Here is an 18222-nt window from a genome sequence, read left to right as displayed (position 1 = left end):
GTATGACCTGAACCATTTGAGTACCATCCCAAGCCTGACCCAGTTTTCCAGTCTCTCTAGTAGTATGTTATGATCGACAGTGTCAAATGCAGCACTGAGATTTAGCAATACCAGCACTGATATTTTGCCAGAGTCAGATTTTAAGCAAATATCATTTATTATCTTAATGAGTGCTGTCTCGGTGCTGTGATGCCGTAGGAAACCAGATTGAAAATTTAAGGGGTGCGCCGATCACGATCGGCCGATCGTTATGCGCATCTAGTCAGTAAAGCCAGTTCTCTAATCAGCGGTAAATTCCATTAGGTGCAGGATTTCACATAGAGCAGCTGTTACTACACAGAGCCATTGTTAACTGAGAAGCTGCGCAAATCCACGTTAATTTTCAGCGTTTATTTGCGCATCTTCTCAGTTAACAACGGCTCTGTGTAGTAACAGCTGCTCTATGTGAAATCACGCACCTGATGGAATTTACCGCTGATTAGAGAACCGGCTTTACTGACGAGATGCGCATTAATGATCCGCCGATCGTGATCGGCTCACCCCTAGAAAATTGTCCATGTATCCATTTGCGTTTAAGTATTTGTTCAGTTGATTAAAAACTACCTTTTCTATAATTTTGCCTATAAAAGAAAGTTTAGATATTGGTCTATAATGGCTCAAAATGATGTTATCAAGATTGCTCTTTTTCAGGAGGGGCTTAAAAACTTCAGTTTTCAGGGAGTTTGGAAATGTCCCAGAGAGAAGTGAGGCGTTCACCACTTCTAAGACATCTGCTTCTAAACAGTTAAACACACTTTTGAAAAAAGATGTGGGAATTGTGTCAAGATAGCAGGTTGATGATTTTAGGTGCTGCACTGTTTCTTCCAAAATTTTGTTATCAATTTCTTCAAGAATAGACATAGTATCTTTTTGATATTGCGGCTTAATCTGTCTGACTTCTGCATTACTTGAGCGTGTGCTAATCGCCTTCCTTATATTGATGATCTTCTCAGAGAAGAATGAAGCAAACTCATTACATTTGCTGTCTGATAGCATTTCACTGAGAATCTGACTTGGGGGGGGGGTTATCAGTCTCTCAACAGTGGCAAAAAGAGTATGAGTGTTGTTTAAGTTACTGTTAGCTGTGGCTGGTTTCATATTAAAAGCATGAAGGCTGTCTTTATAGATGCTATAAAGCCAGTTGCATAAGCACAGCCTGTATAATAAGACTATGACTTAAGAACTAATCTGACCAACAGTTAGCCAAGGGATAATGAGTCTTAGTCTTTGGATTCAAATTAGTCTGACTTTATGTCCAGTCTTAAAGAAAACATAAGATGACTTTTAAGACTAATCTAAGCATTTTATCCTACCAGCCACAGAGAAAAGATGCCCAGGGCCTATTCTCATGGACGTGCAGAAATTTTGGGGAACCTCAATGCCTTGGTGGCAGAATGGAGTAACATCTGGTGCAGTCCATGATGATGAGATGCACTGCACTCTAGTGCTTAAAGCAGCTAGTGGCCACACCAATATTTTTTTTTTTTTTTTTTAGGGCTCATTAGCCTATTAATTTTATATATTCATATGTCTGTGAAACTTCAGTTTGTCATTGTTGATTCTTTCTTAAGTTCATGCAAATATTTGCATATGTGAACAAAATTGCTGGAAATAAAAGCAGTTGAAAGTGAGATGATGTTTTTTTTCTTTCTGGGGGAACTCATGGAAAATCAGCCCACAGGTTTGTCATATATGGGTCGTGACCGAACAAATGTGAAAGTGTTAAGCAATACCCCACATAGGCTAAAGCTATTATTTTCAAATAGACCAAAGAAGCTCACTTTATAATGTTGCATATGAAGTACCCTTGCATATGATTTCACATTTTCCATATATGTCAATGATATTACTTGTATGTTTTGTGGCCACAAAGATGAAACTTTAATACATTCATTCTGTTATTTTAAAATGATTCAGAAATGTACGTCTAATTTATATTCCCATTTAAATAAAACATCCATATTTGCACAGTCCTTTAATATTACAAATTATTATCATGTTTGGCAAATTTTCATCCATAAAAACGTAGGATTACTTCCTACTCACAGTTTCTAATTGAGGTAGACTCACTGCAAAGGTGTTTTTTTTTTAGCAATAAAACATAAAACATAGATTCCTGAAACAATATAGACTCTTGGTTTGGTTCAACCAGCATTCTTTCATTTATTTGCCATAGAAAAGGTTATTCGTTGAGCAAGCGTTAAGCAGCAATCAGCTGCGGTTCATCCTCCAAACCACTCGGTGGCGATCGCACACATAAATACTGGTTTAAAAAAAACACTCGCGCGGCGGTTGTGGGTAATATTCATGGCGGACTTCTGAATCTGCAGTGGAGAGACACACCTTCTACCTTTCTCTCTGGATATTCAAATAGGGGAATTAACTTACATCTTTACCTCTTGTAAAAGTAGATTAACGTCCATACATTTGAAGGGATGGCTGAAACAGGCTCAGGTGAGCGGGGTGTGTAATATTCAGTCAGTCTGATAAACACTGCAGCTGTTATTGAGCGCTACCGAGACTGTAAACAGAAGATTTTACACCAACAAATACGTAATTAGTAGTTATGTTCGTATACATGTATCTTATTAGGTTAAAAATGTGCAGTTTGAGCAATAATAAGTAAATAGACGCATATAGATGGCTAACTGTGATGAATGAACTGGCCTAATGCTGCTTGAACATGCAATACATTGTCATTTAGGTTTGTGTAATTTGTTTATGCTACAAGGAATGCTTTCAGACATTAAGATTTCCGTTCTTTTCTTCTTCTTACATTTAGCCTAGGTTGTTGAATTCATTTTCTTTTTAGCTACAATCACAGAGGTTAAAGTATAAAGTATATTTGCTATAAAAGTTGAGCTAAATCTGTTGAAGGTGTAGTTTCCAGTCATATATGGTGGTTAATGCTGTCAGTAGGTACTGCATGATTTGAGTCACGCATCTGTCACTTAACTGCATCTGTTCCCTCTCAAGATCAAGTTGGTGACATGAAACATGACAGCATTTCCTCCCCTGGGATCTCAGATCAGGAGAAGGAGATGGCATCCAGTGCTTTTGAAGCTTTTAAGGTAAATAACTATAATCTGAGCCGGTGATTGTATACATAGTTGTTTCCGGAGGTCATTGTTGATGATATAACGCAATGTTTTTCTTTAGGCTGGAAGCTATGACGAGTCCCTGAAACACCTTGACAGCCTTCAGGAGCTTAACAAAGAAGACTGCAAGATTACAATGAATAAAGCGATCACTGATTTTTATAAAAGTGGGCAGACAACAACTAGCACCCTGAAGCAGACGTTAATGACCTTGAAGAATCAGGTTTGATATTACATATTGCATCATTCTCATTATTATAAGCCTTGTCATTAGAGTACTGATGCTGATTGACCATTGTTTGTAGATGCACACAGCTGTGGATGATATTGATGGTTTGGATGATGTTGAGAACAGTATCCTCTACTACAATCAAGCGGTGATTTATTACCACCTGCGACAGTATTCAGAAGCTATATCTATTGGGGAGAAGCTCTACCAGTTCCTTGAACCTTTTGGTATGTTTCAGGATGCAAATGAAAAGTTCTTGCATAGTGTTGAGCAGCGATGTTTTTTTTTTGTTTTTTGTTTTTAATCTGCACCTGGACTAGCACCAAAAGAATGTTTTAACTGGTCTGGTGCAATAGTGTGGCATGGCTTGATGGGTTTCTCTGTCCTAGAAGAAAAGTTTGCTCAGGCCGTGTGTTTCTTGTTGGTGGATCTATACCTGCTCACCTTCCAGCCAGAGAAGGCACTGCACCTGTTGGCTGTGCTGGAGAAGCTCGCTGTGAAGGATGGGAACAGCAAAAATGGCAAAGGAGAGGTCAGAGATATTTGGCTCTTCTGAACTATTTTTATTTTTGATTGTTTTACCCTGTCTCACTTGTTCTCACTACAAATCTTTAAAGTGTTGTTACAAGTGTTAGTACATCTGTAATAAAAACTTGCACAAAGTGCATTTTAACCATGGCAAAATCACTGTATTTTTATCCGTCATTGTTATCTTCCTAATTTTTTAAAAATATATATAGTTGATATATCTCTCTCTATATATATCTATCTATCTATCTACAGTACAGACCAGAAGTTTGGACACACCTTCTCATTCAAAAAGTTTTCTTTATTTTCATGACTATGAAAAGTGTAGATTCACACTGAAGGCATCAAAACTATGAATTAACACTAGGGCTGTGAATCCTTGGCAAGGAAGTGATTCGATTCGATTCGATTACGATTCATAGGTTTTCGATTCGATTCAAGAACGATTTTTGCAAATTTAGAACGATTCGATTCACAATTAAATTCGATTCGATTCGATTATAACGATTCGATTCTGCATTCTTTAAGTGCATTCACGGGATTATTTAAATGCTTCTACTAAATTATTCAAATGCTTAGTCAGGGGGCAAATTACAGTAGCATTTATGGTTAGAGAACCATAGGTTAGAAAAAAAAAAAAACTTTTGTCCATTGATAAATGCTAGTTTAATGATGCGACATGGCATACATAAAAATGTATGTAAGCCAAGTTTTTAAAAAAGAGCTTAAAGAGTATTATGTATAAGCTAACATTTTGTCACACCAGGGGCGTAGCCATAATTTCAGAAGTGACAGAAATGTCAAATACAATCATTTTATGTATGTAGCCTATATAATAATAATAATAATTATTATTATTATTATAAGGAATTATCTTCTTTTTTAATTACTTTTAATTAGCTGTAATAAATCAAATACACTGCTGGACAATAATCAATCATTTGTAATCGATATTTTTTTACTAATGGCAATTTTATGATTGTTTTAAATACTAGGCTACATTTAATTAGCAATTATTTAAATTTTCTGCACAGAATAAGGTAGAAAATATACTTTATAGTTTCTGTACTGTAATAAATGTCAATTAGCACTGCATCATTCATAAATTGTTTGTGGTTTTTTTTTAGTTTCATCAGTTCATTCTGCTTTTATTCAGTTTAGCTGCAGATATAGCCTGGCACGTCTATGAGAGCGAGATCGCTTCTCTTTCAGTGTGAAAACGTCTTCATCTCTATTTAACTTTTCCTCTCCATCAGCGAATGATTCTGAGAGAAAACGTTTGCTAATGAAACAAACGCTACTTTCATGCATCTGATTATCAGATAAATCTCGCGCTCTTATTTCAAGGTCGTTGTTAATGCTGTGGTTAATTTTAAAAGTTTCCTTCGTATATTCGGTTCATCCACATTGTTTAAAAACATTTATCATTCAATGGATCTGTGCGTATGATTTAGACACTTACATTTCTGCTCTGTCCATGCAATAAATACAGCTGTCGACGGCTCTGGTAACTCCGTCGGTAAGATGCAGAGAGCCATTGACAAACTACAGAAAAGTAAAACTACTTCACGTTAGCATTACTGGGCACGAGTCCTATAGATCACACGTCAGCTGCGTCAGAGACGAACGGAGCGCGAGCGCAATCCTGTGACAGTCTCAGTCGGTAAACAGTGGAGCGCGTGAAGGACAGATAAGAGTCACGATTCACGAACACTCTTCAATGTCTCCATTAATTTGTGCGTGTAGTAATTTAATGTGTATACATTTTGAAAGCATTGAATCGCTATAGAAATCGCGATTCATTCGATTCTTAGCATTTTGAATCGATTACTGTCCAAGATCGGTGATTCACGATTCAAAAATCATGTTTCAAGATCGATGCATATGAATCGACAGGGTTTGTAATCGATGCATCGAGAAAACGAGTGAATCGTTACACCCCTAATTAACACATGTGTAATTACATACATAACAAAAAAGTGTGAAACAGCTGAAAATGTCATATTGTAGGTTCTTCAAAGTAGCCACCTTTTGCTTTGATTACTGCTTTGCACACTCTTGGCATTCTCTTGATGAGCTTCAAGAGGTAGTCACCTGAAATGGTTTTCACTTCACAGGTGTGCCCTGTCAGGTTTAATGAGTGTGATTTCTTGCCTTATAAATGGGGTTGGGACCATCAGTTGTGTTGTGCAGAAGTCAGGTGGATACACAGCTTATAGTCCTACTGAATAGACTGTTAGAATTTGTATTATGGCAAGAAAAAAGCAGCTAAGTACAGGAAAACGAGTGGCCATCATTACTTTATGAAGGTCAGTCCAAAAAATTGGGAAAACTCTGAAAGTGTCCCCAAGTGCAGTCACAAAAACCATCAAGCGCTACAAAGAAACTGGCTCACATGCGGACCGCCCCAGGAAAGGAAGACCAAGAGTGACCTCTGCTGTGGAGGATAAGTTCACACGAGTCACCAGCCTCAGAAATCGCAGGTTAACAGCAGCTCAGATTTCTGCTTCTAGCAGCAGACACATCTCTAGAACAACTGTTAAGAGGAGACTGTGTGAATCAGGCCTTCATGGTAGAATATCTGCTAGGAAACCACTGCTAAAGAAAGGCAACAAGCAGAAGAAACTTGTTTGGGCTAAAGAACACAAGGAATGGACATTAGACCAGTGGAAATCTGTGCTTTGGTCTGATGAGTCCAAATTTGAGATCTTTGATTCCAACCACTGTGTCTTTGTGCGACGCAGAAAAGGTGAACGGATGGACTCTACATGCCTGGTTCCCACTGTGAAGCATGGAGGAGGAGGTGTGATGGTGTGGGGGTGCTTTGCTGGTGACACTGTTGGGGATTTATTCAAAATTGAAGGCATACTGAACCAGCATGGCTACCGCAGCATCTTGCAGCGGCATGCTATTCCATCCGGTTTGCGTTTAGTTGGACCATCATTTATTTTTCAACAGGACAATGACCCCAAACACACCTCCAGGCTGTGTAAGGTCTATTTGACCAAGAAGGAGAGTGATGGGGTGCTGCGCCAGATGACCTGGCCTCCACAGTCACCGGACCTGAACCCAGTCGAGATGGTTTAGGGGTGAGCTGGACCGCAGACAGAAGGCAAAAGGGCCAACAAGTGCTAAGCATCTCTCGGGGAACTCCTTCAAGACTGTTGGAAGACCATTTCAGGTGACTACCTCTTGAAGCTCATCAAGAGAATGCCAAGAGTGTGCAAAGCAGTAATCAAAGCAAAAGGTGGCTACTTTGAAGAACCTAGAATATGACATATTTTCAGTTGTTTCACACTTTTTTGTTATGTATATAATTCCATATATAATATATCTATCTATCTATCTATCTATCTATCTATATATATATATAAGCATTATTTACCATGAGAATGTTATGTATTGTACCAAATTTACTACTTTTCAATAGTTTGGGGTCAGTAAGTTATTTTTCATTATTTATTTATTAATATTTTATTTTATATTTTAGCCCTCGTTTTTGAAAAACGTTTTTGAACAGAACATTATTATTATATTAAATTAAAAATTAAAGTTATGCATTTAGCAGACGCTTTTATCCAAAGCGACTTACAGTGCATTCAGGCTATCAATTTTTACCTATCATGTGTTCCCGGGGAATCAAACCCCCAACATTGCGCTTGATAGCGCAATGCTCTACCAATTGAGCTACAGAAACACTTATATAGTGGTCTGCCAAAGTGATAGAAAGCACTTGTAAGTCAGTGTTTGTCAAATTTGGCCTGTGGCTGTAGCTACCAGGCCATGCTCTAGAAAGCAAAGAATGGGTTAATATGCCAGTTTTGTGAGATGATAAATTGAGTTGTTGCTCCAGATTCTGTTTCCTTGACTTTTTGGATCATGTGTCATTTACAGAGCACCAACAGCACAAACAAGGAGTCTACTGCTATGAAAGCAGAGTTCACAGCTATGATCGAGGCAGCTAAATCAAAGATGCACCAGGTGAGAGCATTGAGCATTATGAATGTTAAACTTGTTCAGGGCCTGCTGCCAATTTACAGCACTCAGATTAAAAATGCAATTTGCAATAGTTACACTGTTTATTAGTTCTGTATCTTCAGAAAGCGAAATCTGAATCTAAAATGCTTCAATGTATGCTGATCGGCTAGCAACCATGAACAACAACATTTTGTCAAATTTTGTCAAAAATTGAGCTGTTTGGGATGTGTGTGTGTGTGTGTGTGTGTGTGTGTGCAGTATAAAGTACGAGCCTATATCCAGATGAAGTCATTGAAGGCCTGTAAACGGGAAATCAAATCTGTGATGAACACATCTGGAAATGTGAGTAGATTTGCATATACTATAAATGTTTGTCAGGTATGCCTGCTCATGTAATACACTTGTAATTTAAAGTGCCTCTATTATGGGTGATGAAAGGTTCATATTTTGGTTTTAGGAGTCCCCAACAACAGGTTGACATGCATGCAAGGTCAAAAAACACTTTCATTGTCTTTTAATGCATTTATTTTTACCATATTTGCTCACCGACTCCCAAACGATTCACTCATTGATTCATTTTTCCGAACCCCTAATTTGCTTGACGCTAATCGGTGGTGATTGGTCGATTTCATTTTCATGTCATCATCCATGTAATGCCTGATAAAGCAGCGTTTGTGAGCACAGTGCTCACAAAAGCGGCACCTAGTTGCAAAGAGTGAATTAGCATTTTCTTTCAGACCAATGCGAAAATCGACCGATGGTCAAGTTTTCCCAGATCTGCGCGGGCAACAAGTGGGCAGGCAATATGCTAATGTTTCATGTTATGGTCAACATGAAACGGCTTGGGATTCATTTTAAAAAATGACTAATTTCAATGATTCAGAGTCGACTCTCTTTCTTTTGAGAGACAATAACTTTATACTCGGTGCACTTTCAGATTTAAAAATTTGCAGGATGTTTTCATTCACTTAGAGCTGTGTTATTTTCAAAAATCCATAATAGGGGCACTTTAATTCTTTTTTTGGCTGACTGTATTTACACATTTCTTCCTCAGTCTGCACCCTCACTCTTCCTGAAGAGTAATTTTGAGTATTTGAGGGGAAATTATCGTAAAGCCGTGAAACTCCTCAACAGTTCAAATATCGCAGAGCACCCAGGACCCTTGAAAACAGGTACATTGTTCCATCTCCATTCCAATCTGAGCACTTTTTTTTTTGGTTTCATGTAATATTTCTAAACTATAATTATTTATATTTTTAGTCCAAGAAGTGGTACTAAGCGTGCAACATACACCTTAGAAATGTCAATAGGCTCAAATGTTTTGTTAATAATGAAAAATCAAGTTTTTCTTTTTCCTGGAATATATTTACTCAGGTTTGTCTTTTTTCTCCACTTAAAGGTGAATGTGTGAGATGTATGTTCTGGAATAATCTCGGTTGTATCCATTTTGCCATGGGGAAGCACAACCTGGGTCTTTTTTACTTTAAAAAAGCACTTCAAGAAAATGACCACATATGCGCCCAGCTTGGTGATGGCAGTAATGGGCAGGGTAAGAGAAACAAGGACCTTTTCCATGCCATATCATACAGCAGAATCTGGGATATCATGCTTCTCAGTGTGATAATAGATTATAGGCAGATTTATGAAAACTCTTGTGATTTATGAATATTTTGCAGCCTTGTAAATTAAGTTTAAAAAATTACCTTTTTTCCTTACAGCAGCTAAGAAGTTCACAGGCATCCCCATGTGTGCTCTGCTAGCTAATAAGCGCTATGAGCTGCTGTATAACTGTGGGATTCAGTTACTTCATATCGGTCGACCGCTGGCAGCGTTTGAGTGTCTGATGGAGGCAGTGCAGGTGTATCACTCCAACCCTCGACTCTGGCTCAGGCTCGCAGAATGCTGCATCACGGCTAATAAAGGGGTACAGACATTAACCAACATGTGTAATTCAAATTTAGAATGAAAGACGCTTAGAAAAACTTGGCGTAATCAAACAGTTTGAACACTTACACTGCCGTTCAAAAGACTGGGGTCAGTAAGACTTTTTTTTAAATAAGAAAATGTATTATTTAGTTAGTGAGGAAGGACACATTAAAATAATCACTTCACAGAATCCTGAGGGGAAAAAATGTATGATGGTTTCAAAAAATAATTTTTAAGCAGCACAACTGTTTTCAACAATGATAATATGGAATATTACTTAAGCATTTAATCAGCTAAGAATGATTTCTGAAGGATTATTGGAGTATTAGCTGTTTCAGCTTTAAATAGCATTTTAAAAAACCTATTCCACAGTATCACTTGTTTTGAAATTTTGATCAAATGAATACAGTCTTGGTGAGCTTAAGACACTTATATTTCTTGGTAAGAGACTTCTTTCAAAAACGTTTAAAAAATCTTACTGACCACAAACATTTGGACGAGTGTGTATTTGTTTTATGTTCAAAGTCCTGTTCCCATAAAATGCCTAAACGACACCAAAGAATAAAATAGGCCAACAATTTTTCCACACCAAAACACTTTAAAGTGTAATTATTTCAGTTGGTGATGCATTTATTTATGACCTTTTTTGTTTCCTTCAGAGCTCGGAGCAGGAAACAAAAGGTTTGCCCAGTAAAAAGGGGATTGTGCAGGCTGTTGTTGGGCAGGGCTATCATCGCAAGATTGTTTTAGCATCACAGTCCACGCAAAACACCATTTACAGGTGAGGAAGCGTGATTCAATCTAATAGGTCTTGGCGTTTGCTAGTGTAGTATAATTATGATAGAAAAGTAGCTGTGTGAGGTTGATTGGAGCAGTGGAACTAGATTTCCAATGGCTGAAAATATTGTAATGTCACAGTGTCTCCAGAAGGTGTCATCCTGTTGCTTTTCTCCCCAGAAGTAGCATTTTAAATCCTTAAGTGATTTCTGAGAGCAGTATCTTGCCTTTTAGGTTTCAGTAATCTTATAAAGTCTGTCTGATGCCCTTTGCATGCTAAAATGGATAAACACACATGAGTTTGTGTGCAGTGAGGGCCAGTCTGCAGCAATCCCAGTGGCCAGTATGGAGTTTGCAGCGATCTGTCTGCGTAACGCTTTGCTCCTGCTCCCAGAGCACCAACAGCACGACAGCAAACCTGACAATGGCTCAAAGAGCTGCAGTCTGTCAGGCAGCACAGAAAGTGGCAGCGAGACCAGCGATGGCTGCAGGTACTCATATAAACATGCATGAACCACCAGTGCTGGCAATAACAGATGCCAAACTAGATTGAATACAGTACATTAAAGAACACTCTTCCAACGGCTTTTATGTTGATAATCTGGTGATGTTTGAATTTTTCTTTGACTGACAGTGGGAAGACCCAAGAGGGAGACAAGTTCATTCCTGCTGCCCCCTCTTCGCCCTTGAGGAAGCAAGAGGTGGAGAATCTCAGGTGAGGTTACAGGAGACGTTTCTGGAATTAATGTCTCACACATAGTAAAGATGAGCTGAAGAAGATTTGAATGACTTTAACACATTTGATTTGACTCAGTATGGCAAAGGCTGTTAGCCAGTATGCTGCAAAAAGAGATTCCTGTTTCCTATGTGAGACACGTCGTCTTCCTCAAGATGGCACTTGCCAGCTCAGAAAGAGTATTTTTTTAAATACATTTATTACTAAAAATAGTATGTAAAGCAGAAAGCAATATACAATACATGTTTCAAGCAGTAACATGCTACATTTTTCACATGACCTCAGCATGTACATTTTTTTATAAACTGCTACGTTTATTTGTAGTAGCATCTTCACTTTTGCAGTATTAATTATGAGCCAAGAATAAACGAAAGCTGATAAGTCTTGCGGTTTAATCATCACACTGGTCAAGAAGAGCCTTGTGCAGTATTTCAGACTATGTATTCTGCTCAAATTTAGTTATTCATTGTGTTATTTTAAACAACCAGCATGTATGGACCAGTCCCACTTTTAAATTTCCTTTACAAATATGCATATAATGGTTTAGAATTACATTCGCTAAATTTGATACTACTGTATGCTAAATATCGATATGGCCAATGTTCTTGGCTAAATCCATTTACAACATAAAATGTGTCAATTCTTAACCTCCATTATTTTAACACATACAGTCTCTGTTAGACATATAATTGTGAATAACCCTTCTTTGGGCTAGCTTACATCTCTCTTATTTTATGCGTCCACTTCATTCAACCTTTGTGTTACTTTTGCCTCAGGAATTGATTAGACCTCCTACCCCACCTCAATCCCACTCCTCTCCCCTTCCCCCCATCTTTGATCCAGCGGGACAGTCTGCTCCGGAGGGCTGGCCGGATGTGGTTCCCTGTGAAGGGAAGGGGTGTAGTGTGTGGATTGTGTTGACCCTGCACTGACACACTGATACACTGACACATTTACAAGCACCATTTTCTCAAAGGGCTCTTCCTGGAATCCTGCAGGCTATTGTGTCACAGGCAGTCACTCAGAGCACTGAGCATTTCTCTGTTTCCCATCTTTTCCTTTACCTACTCTTACCCTCTTATGTGATATATGTAACAAAGCTTAAAATTTAGGAATATTAGCAGGGATTAGTGCGAGAACAGAACAGACTGGGCATATGCCTACGTAACTCCAGGTTCACACACTGTCTGTGATGCGTCTTTTTTCCAAGCCCATATTAACGGATCAGAGCATTCACACTGCACGCGGTAAAAGGCTAGTAATAGAAACGTGCGAAAAGAATGAATATCTAGCACATGAGCATAGAGAGAGTTGTGAGTGCACAGGACACAGTTTAAGTGAGAGGAGACACGTTTTAAGTGTGCGCGCAGCGTATATCTGAGCACGCATGTCTGGTTTTGTGACAAAGCAAAGGAAATCCATTTGCAAGCGGAGAAATTTGCACTTGTGCATTGTTATTGTGCTTTTGTGTTACATTAATACGCTCTCGCTGCTGCTTCTGCACCACATACACATACTGTATACACACTGCAGACGGAGTACGTGTGAACCTGTATAATGTATAACAAATCTATTTCAACACCTAAGGCACCGCTACAGCTCTATGACCAATGCATAGCAAAAAAAAATATATATATTTATTTATTTGCTATATGTCTAGACATTTTGCTTGACATCTTTACTTAGTGATTATTTTGATCTAAGTCTGTTCTAGAGACATGTTTCAACTTTTTGATAAAGCTCTAATTGGTTTTCTTTTGGAAATATGTTTCAAATTCATACTGAAGGCATTTATGACTGTAAAGCATGCCTGTGTGTGTCAAAATCGTGATTAAAATTGAAATCGCAAAATTTATCAAAGAATCGCGATTCGCGGTTTTTTTTTCCATATCGCACAGCCTTAATTTGAATGCAAAATATTGGTAAATAAAGCAACGTTTAAACTGAAATGCTTTATAAATAATCTTAGGTTACTTCTGTCATTTGGCAGGAATCCAAATGTGTGTATGTTTCATGTGCATTATGATGCTTTGCTATGTAACTCACAGCATGTTTCTGATATGAAAAAAGTGACATTCTGGAAAATACTGTAATTAAAAGAATGTGAGATACATGCATTATTTTGAGATTGTATGGGTGTGTTCTGTATGGACACTATTCATTTTATTTGTGCAGGTTAAAAAAAAAAGTATTCAAGTCTTACATTTTTTTTAAAAACAAACACCAATACCCTTACTACACCGATTCCTACAAAGAGTGTTTTCTCTCTTCTTCTTTTTTCTTCTTCCCTCAAGTCACCTTAAAACCATAAAACAGTTTTGTCTTTGTGTTGAAAACGGTTTCATCAGCATGCTTCTCTTTGGTCTCTCTTTCCTCTCAGGTGCTCAATTCTAGCCTGCAGTGCGTATGTGGCTCTTGCTCTTGGGGACAACTTAATGGCTCTTAACCATGCAGAAAAGCTCCTGCATCAGACAAAGCTTTCAGGATCCCTCAAGTGAGTCAGGCTCTCTTTTTCTGGCTGATTTATATCTTTTATGGGTCCTGCACTTACAACACTCACAACATTCAGCAAATATTTGCCCTCCTAAAATGGCCAACCCTGAGTGATGGGATGCTTAACATTTGGTTCAACCTGTTAAACAAAAAATCGTACCTTTCCCTGACCACTCTCATTTGTCCTAGAGGGGGAAAAACAACAAACAAAAATACCTTTTTTTTTTTTTTTTTGTAAATGTCCTGGAATTCCAGATTTTATATTTTTTTATATTTCCCAGACAGAGATGAAGCTGAGACTAAGTGGGCAATACACAGTGTAAAGCAGACAGTTTAGCTTTAGTCTTTGTCATGGAATGTTGCTTTAAATAATGTACTCGGTTCAATTTTTGATGATTTGTTTGGTGCTTGTGTTCTCAGGTTCCTGGGTCACCTATATGCAGCTGAAGCCCTGATCTCTCTGGACAGAATTTCTGATGCCATCGCACATCTCAACCCGGAGAACGTTACTGACGTCTCGTTAGGGGTGACATCCAGTGAACAAGAGCAAGGTATGAAAATGCAGTCATAAACAAAACATACAGGTGTTGAAGGGCATGATGTGCGATTATTAACATATGTCTGTGCTGTTATTGACAGCTTCTGATAAAGGAGATCTGGAGCCTGTGGAGTCCTGTAAGTTTAAATTAGCATTATTATCATTATTACTATTTTAAATGTATTTCTTAGGTGGATGGATGGATTCATTTATTTAAACAAGTTAATTCCTCTTCTATGATAAACATGATTGAACATTTCAGATTTAAAATTCATTTTGATATTTTAACAATTTACTTAAAGCCAGCCTTAATGTAATGCATTATAAAGGGTTATTAAAGGGTATAATGCATTATTATTCATAATGTGCATTGCAATTCGTTATATCTTGCCGTAAATAATTATAACCTAATTTAAAATGCGTAGTGTAACAGTGAATTGATAAGTGTTATAATGTATTAACTGTTGTTACAATTATTCATGAGATTGTACAATGCATTATAAGGTGCATTACAAGCCATCTTTTATAATGCATAATACATATAGGCTTTAAGTATTTCTAAGATTATCTTTTAACTACGTTACTTTGACAATCTTTTATTATTATTTCTATAAAAAGGATAACTATTTCTGTTTTATATATATATATATATATATATATATATATATATACATATATATATACATATACATATATATATATATACAGTACAGACCACAGAGAGAGTGAGAGAGAGAATCTGTGAAGCAATTTTGTAAAAATATTAACATTTGATGAAGCAATGTGATGCAACTAACGTGCAGTAAGATTACAAAATACTGGTATTTATACATTTTGAGTTTATATTTGTTTAAAAAAAATTGTACACGTTTTTATATGCATGTATAATATTTCTTAACAATAACATGCCCTGATTAATCGTCCACAATTAAAGCCGAGATAAGTTTAGGCAGACAATGTGTAGTCTTATTTATTGCATATTTCTGTAGTTAATTTGGGTTTGTGTTGCAGCAGGGAAGCAGACGCCTTTGTGTTACCCCAGCTCAGTGAGTTCTGCCCGGGCCACAATGCTCTTCAATCTGGGCAGTGCGTATTGCTTGAGGAGCGAGTACGAGAAAGCCCGCAAGTGCCTCCATCAGGTAAACACTCCTCTCATGTGACGCTGTCCAATTTAATGGCCCTGTTACTAAACGCATAAAATGACTATTATCTTCTCTGGTCATCAGATAGATACAGTGCATTAACAGTCTTTAAAACATTTGTTTCTGATTTCTGTTTCCAAGGCTGCTTCAATGGTGAACACTAAGGAGATTCCTCCAGAAGCCATTTTACTGGGCGTCTACTTGGAACTGCAGAACGGTGAGTCACGCACAGAGACTGTAATTACACAGTGACTGCTGGGAAATGTTGCTATATATTTTTTTTTATTTGGCCAGTCACCTTTCCTCACCTGGAATCAATTAACACTTCAGACCGATTTATTTTTTGAGTAATCGTTTAAAATCGTGATTGTTGCTTCGGCAGGAAACACACAGCTGGCGCTACAGATCATCAAAAGGAACCAGCTCCTCCCGTCTGTCAGGCCCGCCTCCTCCCCTGACCTCTGTAAGAAACCACTTCCCTTCCAGTCATCCCAGCCTGTACAGCCCATACAGACCCCCTCCTCCTTTACACAAGTGCAGCGCAAGTGATTCCACTTATTTGAACCCCCAGAAACATGCACAAACACATTTTTTTTTAAATGCTATTTATGAGGCTGCAGCAACTCATGATGGACGGAAGAAAAGCAAGCAAGAAACGGTTGTCTGTCGCAGTCTGTTAGAAATATGTCTGTGTTTTGGGGTCTATGAAATTATAAATAAATTTTATTTACACGTATTAGTGGTGTGACATTTATGCGGTCAAGTGACACACTGCCATATATGAAATTATACAGATGATGAGTAAATTATTTCTGGAAAGTAAGATTGAAAATCTGCATGGAGCCCTTCTATCGTGATGAGAGAGATCATGTGCTTGTCAAAAATAAATGGACCAAAGGTCACTGTTTAGATCTAATTTGCATAAAATCATGGACACTTGTCTCTGACATCAGTTGTGGCAGAAAAAGTTTTAAAAATGTAGCTTTTAAATCTCTCACTTGTATAACTTGATTTCTTCTCTACTGGTGCATAAGACTCAAATAAATGTCCTGATTTGTGAAGGCCCGTCTCTGGCGTGGGTGGACAGATGTCGGCTTTCTTTCATGTGTGGTCTCTCCTCTTTTTGCCCTTTTTCCTGAGGGGTGGCCCATCACCTTTCTTATGCTAAATCCCTCTGCCCCCACACCCACTCTTTTTCCACCCACATCTCTCCCCATTGTTGCACACCGATCTGACGTGCTGTCAGTGATGCCTTGGAGAAAAACAAAAGCTCTTTTTTAAGCCATCTGACGCTAGTTCTAAATGCAGCTCTTGTCCCCCAAGAGGCCTGTCATGTTTGTAAAATCAATTTTTTTTTTCTAGAATCATGTGTACAAGTAAACAATACTATGCCAATGCAGGCAAATTCCAGAGGCCAGCTGTTGGTTTATTATAATATATACAGCTGAGCAAGTGTTTTTTATTCATAGCCATGCTTTTTCATCCATTAAGGTTAAATTGGGATTTTGTTGGTGGGCGACCCCCTGGGATCAGCTGAGGATGAATGATATAGATGTGAAGCGTGCATCTGAGCTGTGGGTGTGGCAACCCTCGCTGTCCTAAAAAAACACTGACGCCCTAGGCTTGGGTTTCATCTAGTTGTTGAGAAGCAAATAAATACATGAAATCGAACATGCAAATGGGGAACAGCAAAATTTCAAACCTGATAAATAAACAGGTAAATGTAACTGTTTTACAAGGTGGTGGTTTCATATGAATTATGTGCTTTAGAAGTACTAATAAACAGCTAATATGTTAATGATAGGCATGCTAATAAGCAACCAGTTAATAGTGAGAATTGGCCCCCAATACTAAAGGGTTATTGAGGCATTTTCATATGAAATGATGAACGAAATGTTATATTACAATTCAAATGAATGTAATATATTTTGTTTACGAACACGTCATGTGACCATTAACCGACATAAGACAACAGTGAATGTGCAAATGCGTTGATGAATTGAGATTAGATGTTTGTTGATTAACCCTGGTCTGTGGCCGACAAAAGGAATGGTTCACTTCAATCTGTAAACCATTTTAATCCTTAAATGCTGCCAGAAGTAGTTTATCAAACAAATATCAGACTTGATTAAACATCCAAACTGGAATGGACTCACAAACAAACTGCAAATGATTTTGTCTTTGAACTAAACATTCCAGTCTAGTATAACCACTTCTTATCACCACTTACACCCAGCTCGGTCCCATCTGCCAGACAACAAACATTTTCCTGCAGGCTCAAGCTGACCTTCTGGGCTACACCCCGCCCTGCTCTGACCTTTGACCTGTTGGTATGCAGAGACGCCCATTCCTTAAACAGCATTGGTGGCCTTAAGAGGCTTTTGTTAGGTAATTTAGACAAAACAAAGACTCCTTGTGATAGTACTCTTTAAACAGGATGACATATTTCACAGAGTGCTTTAAGGAACAGTTACCATAACCTTGTCTTTAAGCACTTATCAGATGAAAGATCTTTTTTTTTTTCTTGCAGCCTCTCATTAAGGTAAACAAATAAAAGCTACGAATCTCAGAGATGGGCTCAAATGCCTCCCTTCAGTCGTCAAATGAGCTTATACAGAATCCTGAGGTTGCTTACATAAATCACGTGCTGGAGTTTTACTTGCAGTTATTGTAGCTATGAGGAGCAGAATCAGGATTTATTACTCTCTATATAAAAGTAGTAAGTGAGATTAGTATGT

General features: G+C 37.9%; 1 protein-coding gene across 4 annotated transcripts; it reads left to right on the top strand.

The window, feature by feature from the left end:
• The first annotated feature begins 2320 nt into the window (after positions 1-2320).
• LOC132158092 (CCR4-NOT transcription complex subunit 10) lies at positions 2321-16545 on the top strand. 4 transcript variants are annotated; one of them, XM_059567361.1, is made up of 19 exons: positions 2321-2493; positions 3016-3110; positions 3199-3360; positions 3443-3593; positions 3759-3898; positions 7789-7875; positions 8131-8214; positions 8927-9044; positions 9272-9421; positions 9591-9796; positions 10458-10579; positions 10887-11066; positions 11210-11290; positions 13692-13805; positions 14225-14355; positions 14444-14479; positions 15354-15481; positions 15626-15701; positions 15867-16545. In XM_059567361.1, exons 1-19 carry the CDS (start codon positions 2475-2477, stop codon positions 16031-16033), a joined length of 2247 nt encoding a protein of 748 aa, XP_059423344.1. In that variant the 5' UTR covers positions 2321-2474; the 3' UTR covers positions 16034-16545. The 4 variants fall into 4 exon arrangements, with proteins under 4 accessions (XP_059423344.1, XP_059423343.1, XP_059423345.1 ...); XM_059567360.1 differs by having other exon boundaries at positions 3756-3898; positions 9594-9796; XM_059567362.1 differs by having other exon boundaries at positions 3756-3898; positions 15357-15481.
• Positions 16546-18222: the final 1677 nt, after the last annotated feature.

Source organism: Carassius carassius, chromosome 15 (assembly GCF_963082965.1).
Source record: "Carassius carassius chromosome 15, fCarCar2.1, whole genome shotgun sequence".
Taxonomy (NCBI): Eukaryota; Metazoa; Chordata; class Actinopteri; order Cypriniformes; family Cyprinidae; genus Carassius; species Carassius carassius.
The sequence above is the reverse complement of the archived record's forward strand: the minus strand, read 5'-3'. Positions and strand labels throughout refer to the sequence as shown.

What these genes read in the sequence shown, in the direction of transcription:
- LOC132158092 (XM_059567359.1), top strand. An exon ending in GAGACCAGCGATGGCTGCAG is followed by an intron (nt 11,067 to 11,209) that starts GTACTCATATAA and finishes TTTGACTGACAG; the next exon opens with TGGGAAGACCCAAGAGGGAG. An exon ending in ATCCAGTGAACAAGAGCAAG is followed by an intron (nt 14,356 to 14,443) that starts GTATGAAAATGC and finishes TGTTATTGACAG; the next exon opens with CTTCTGATAAAGGAGATCTG.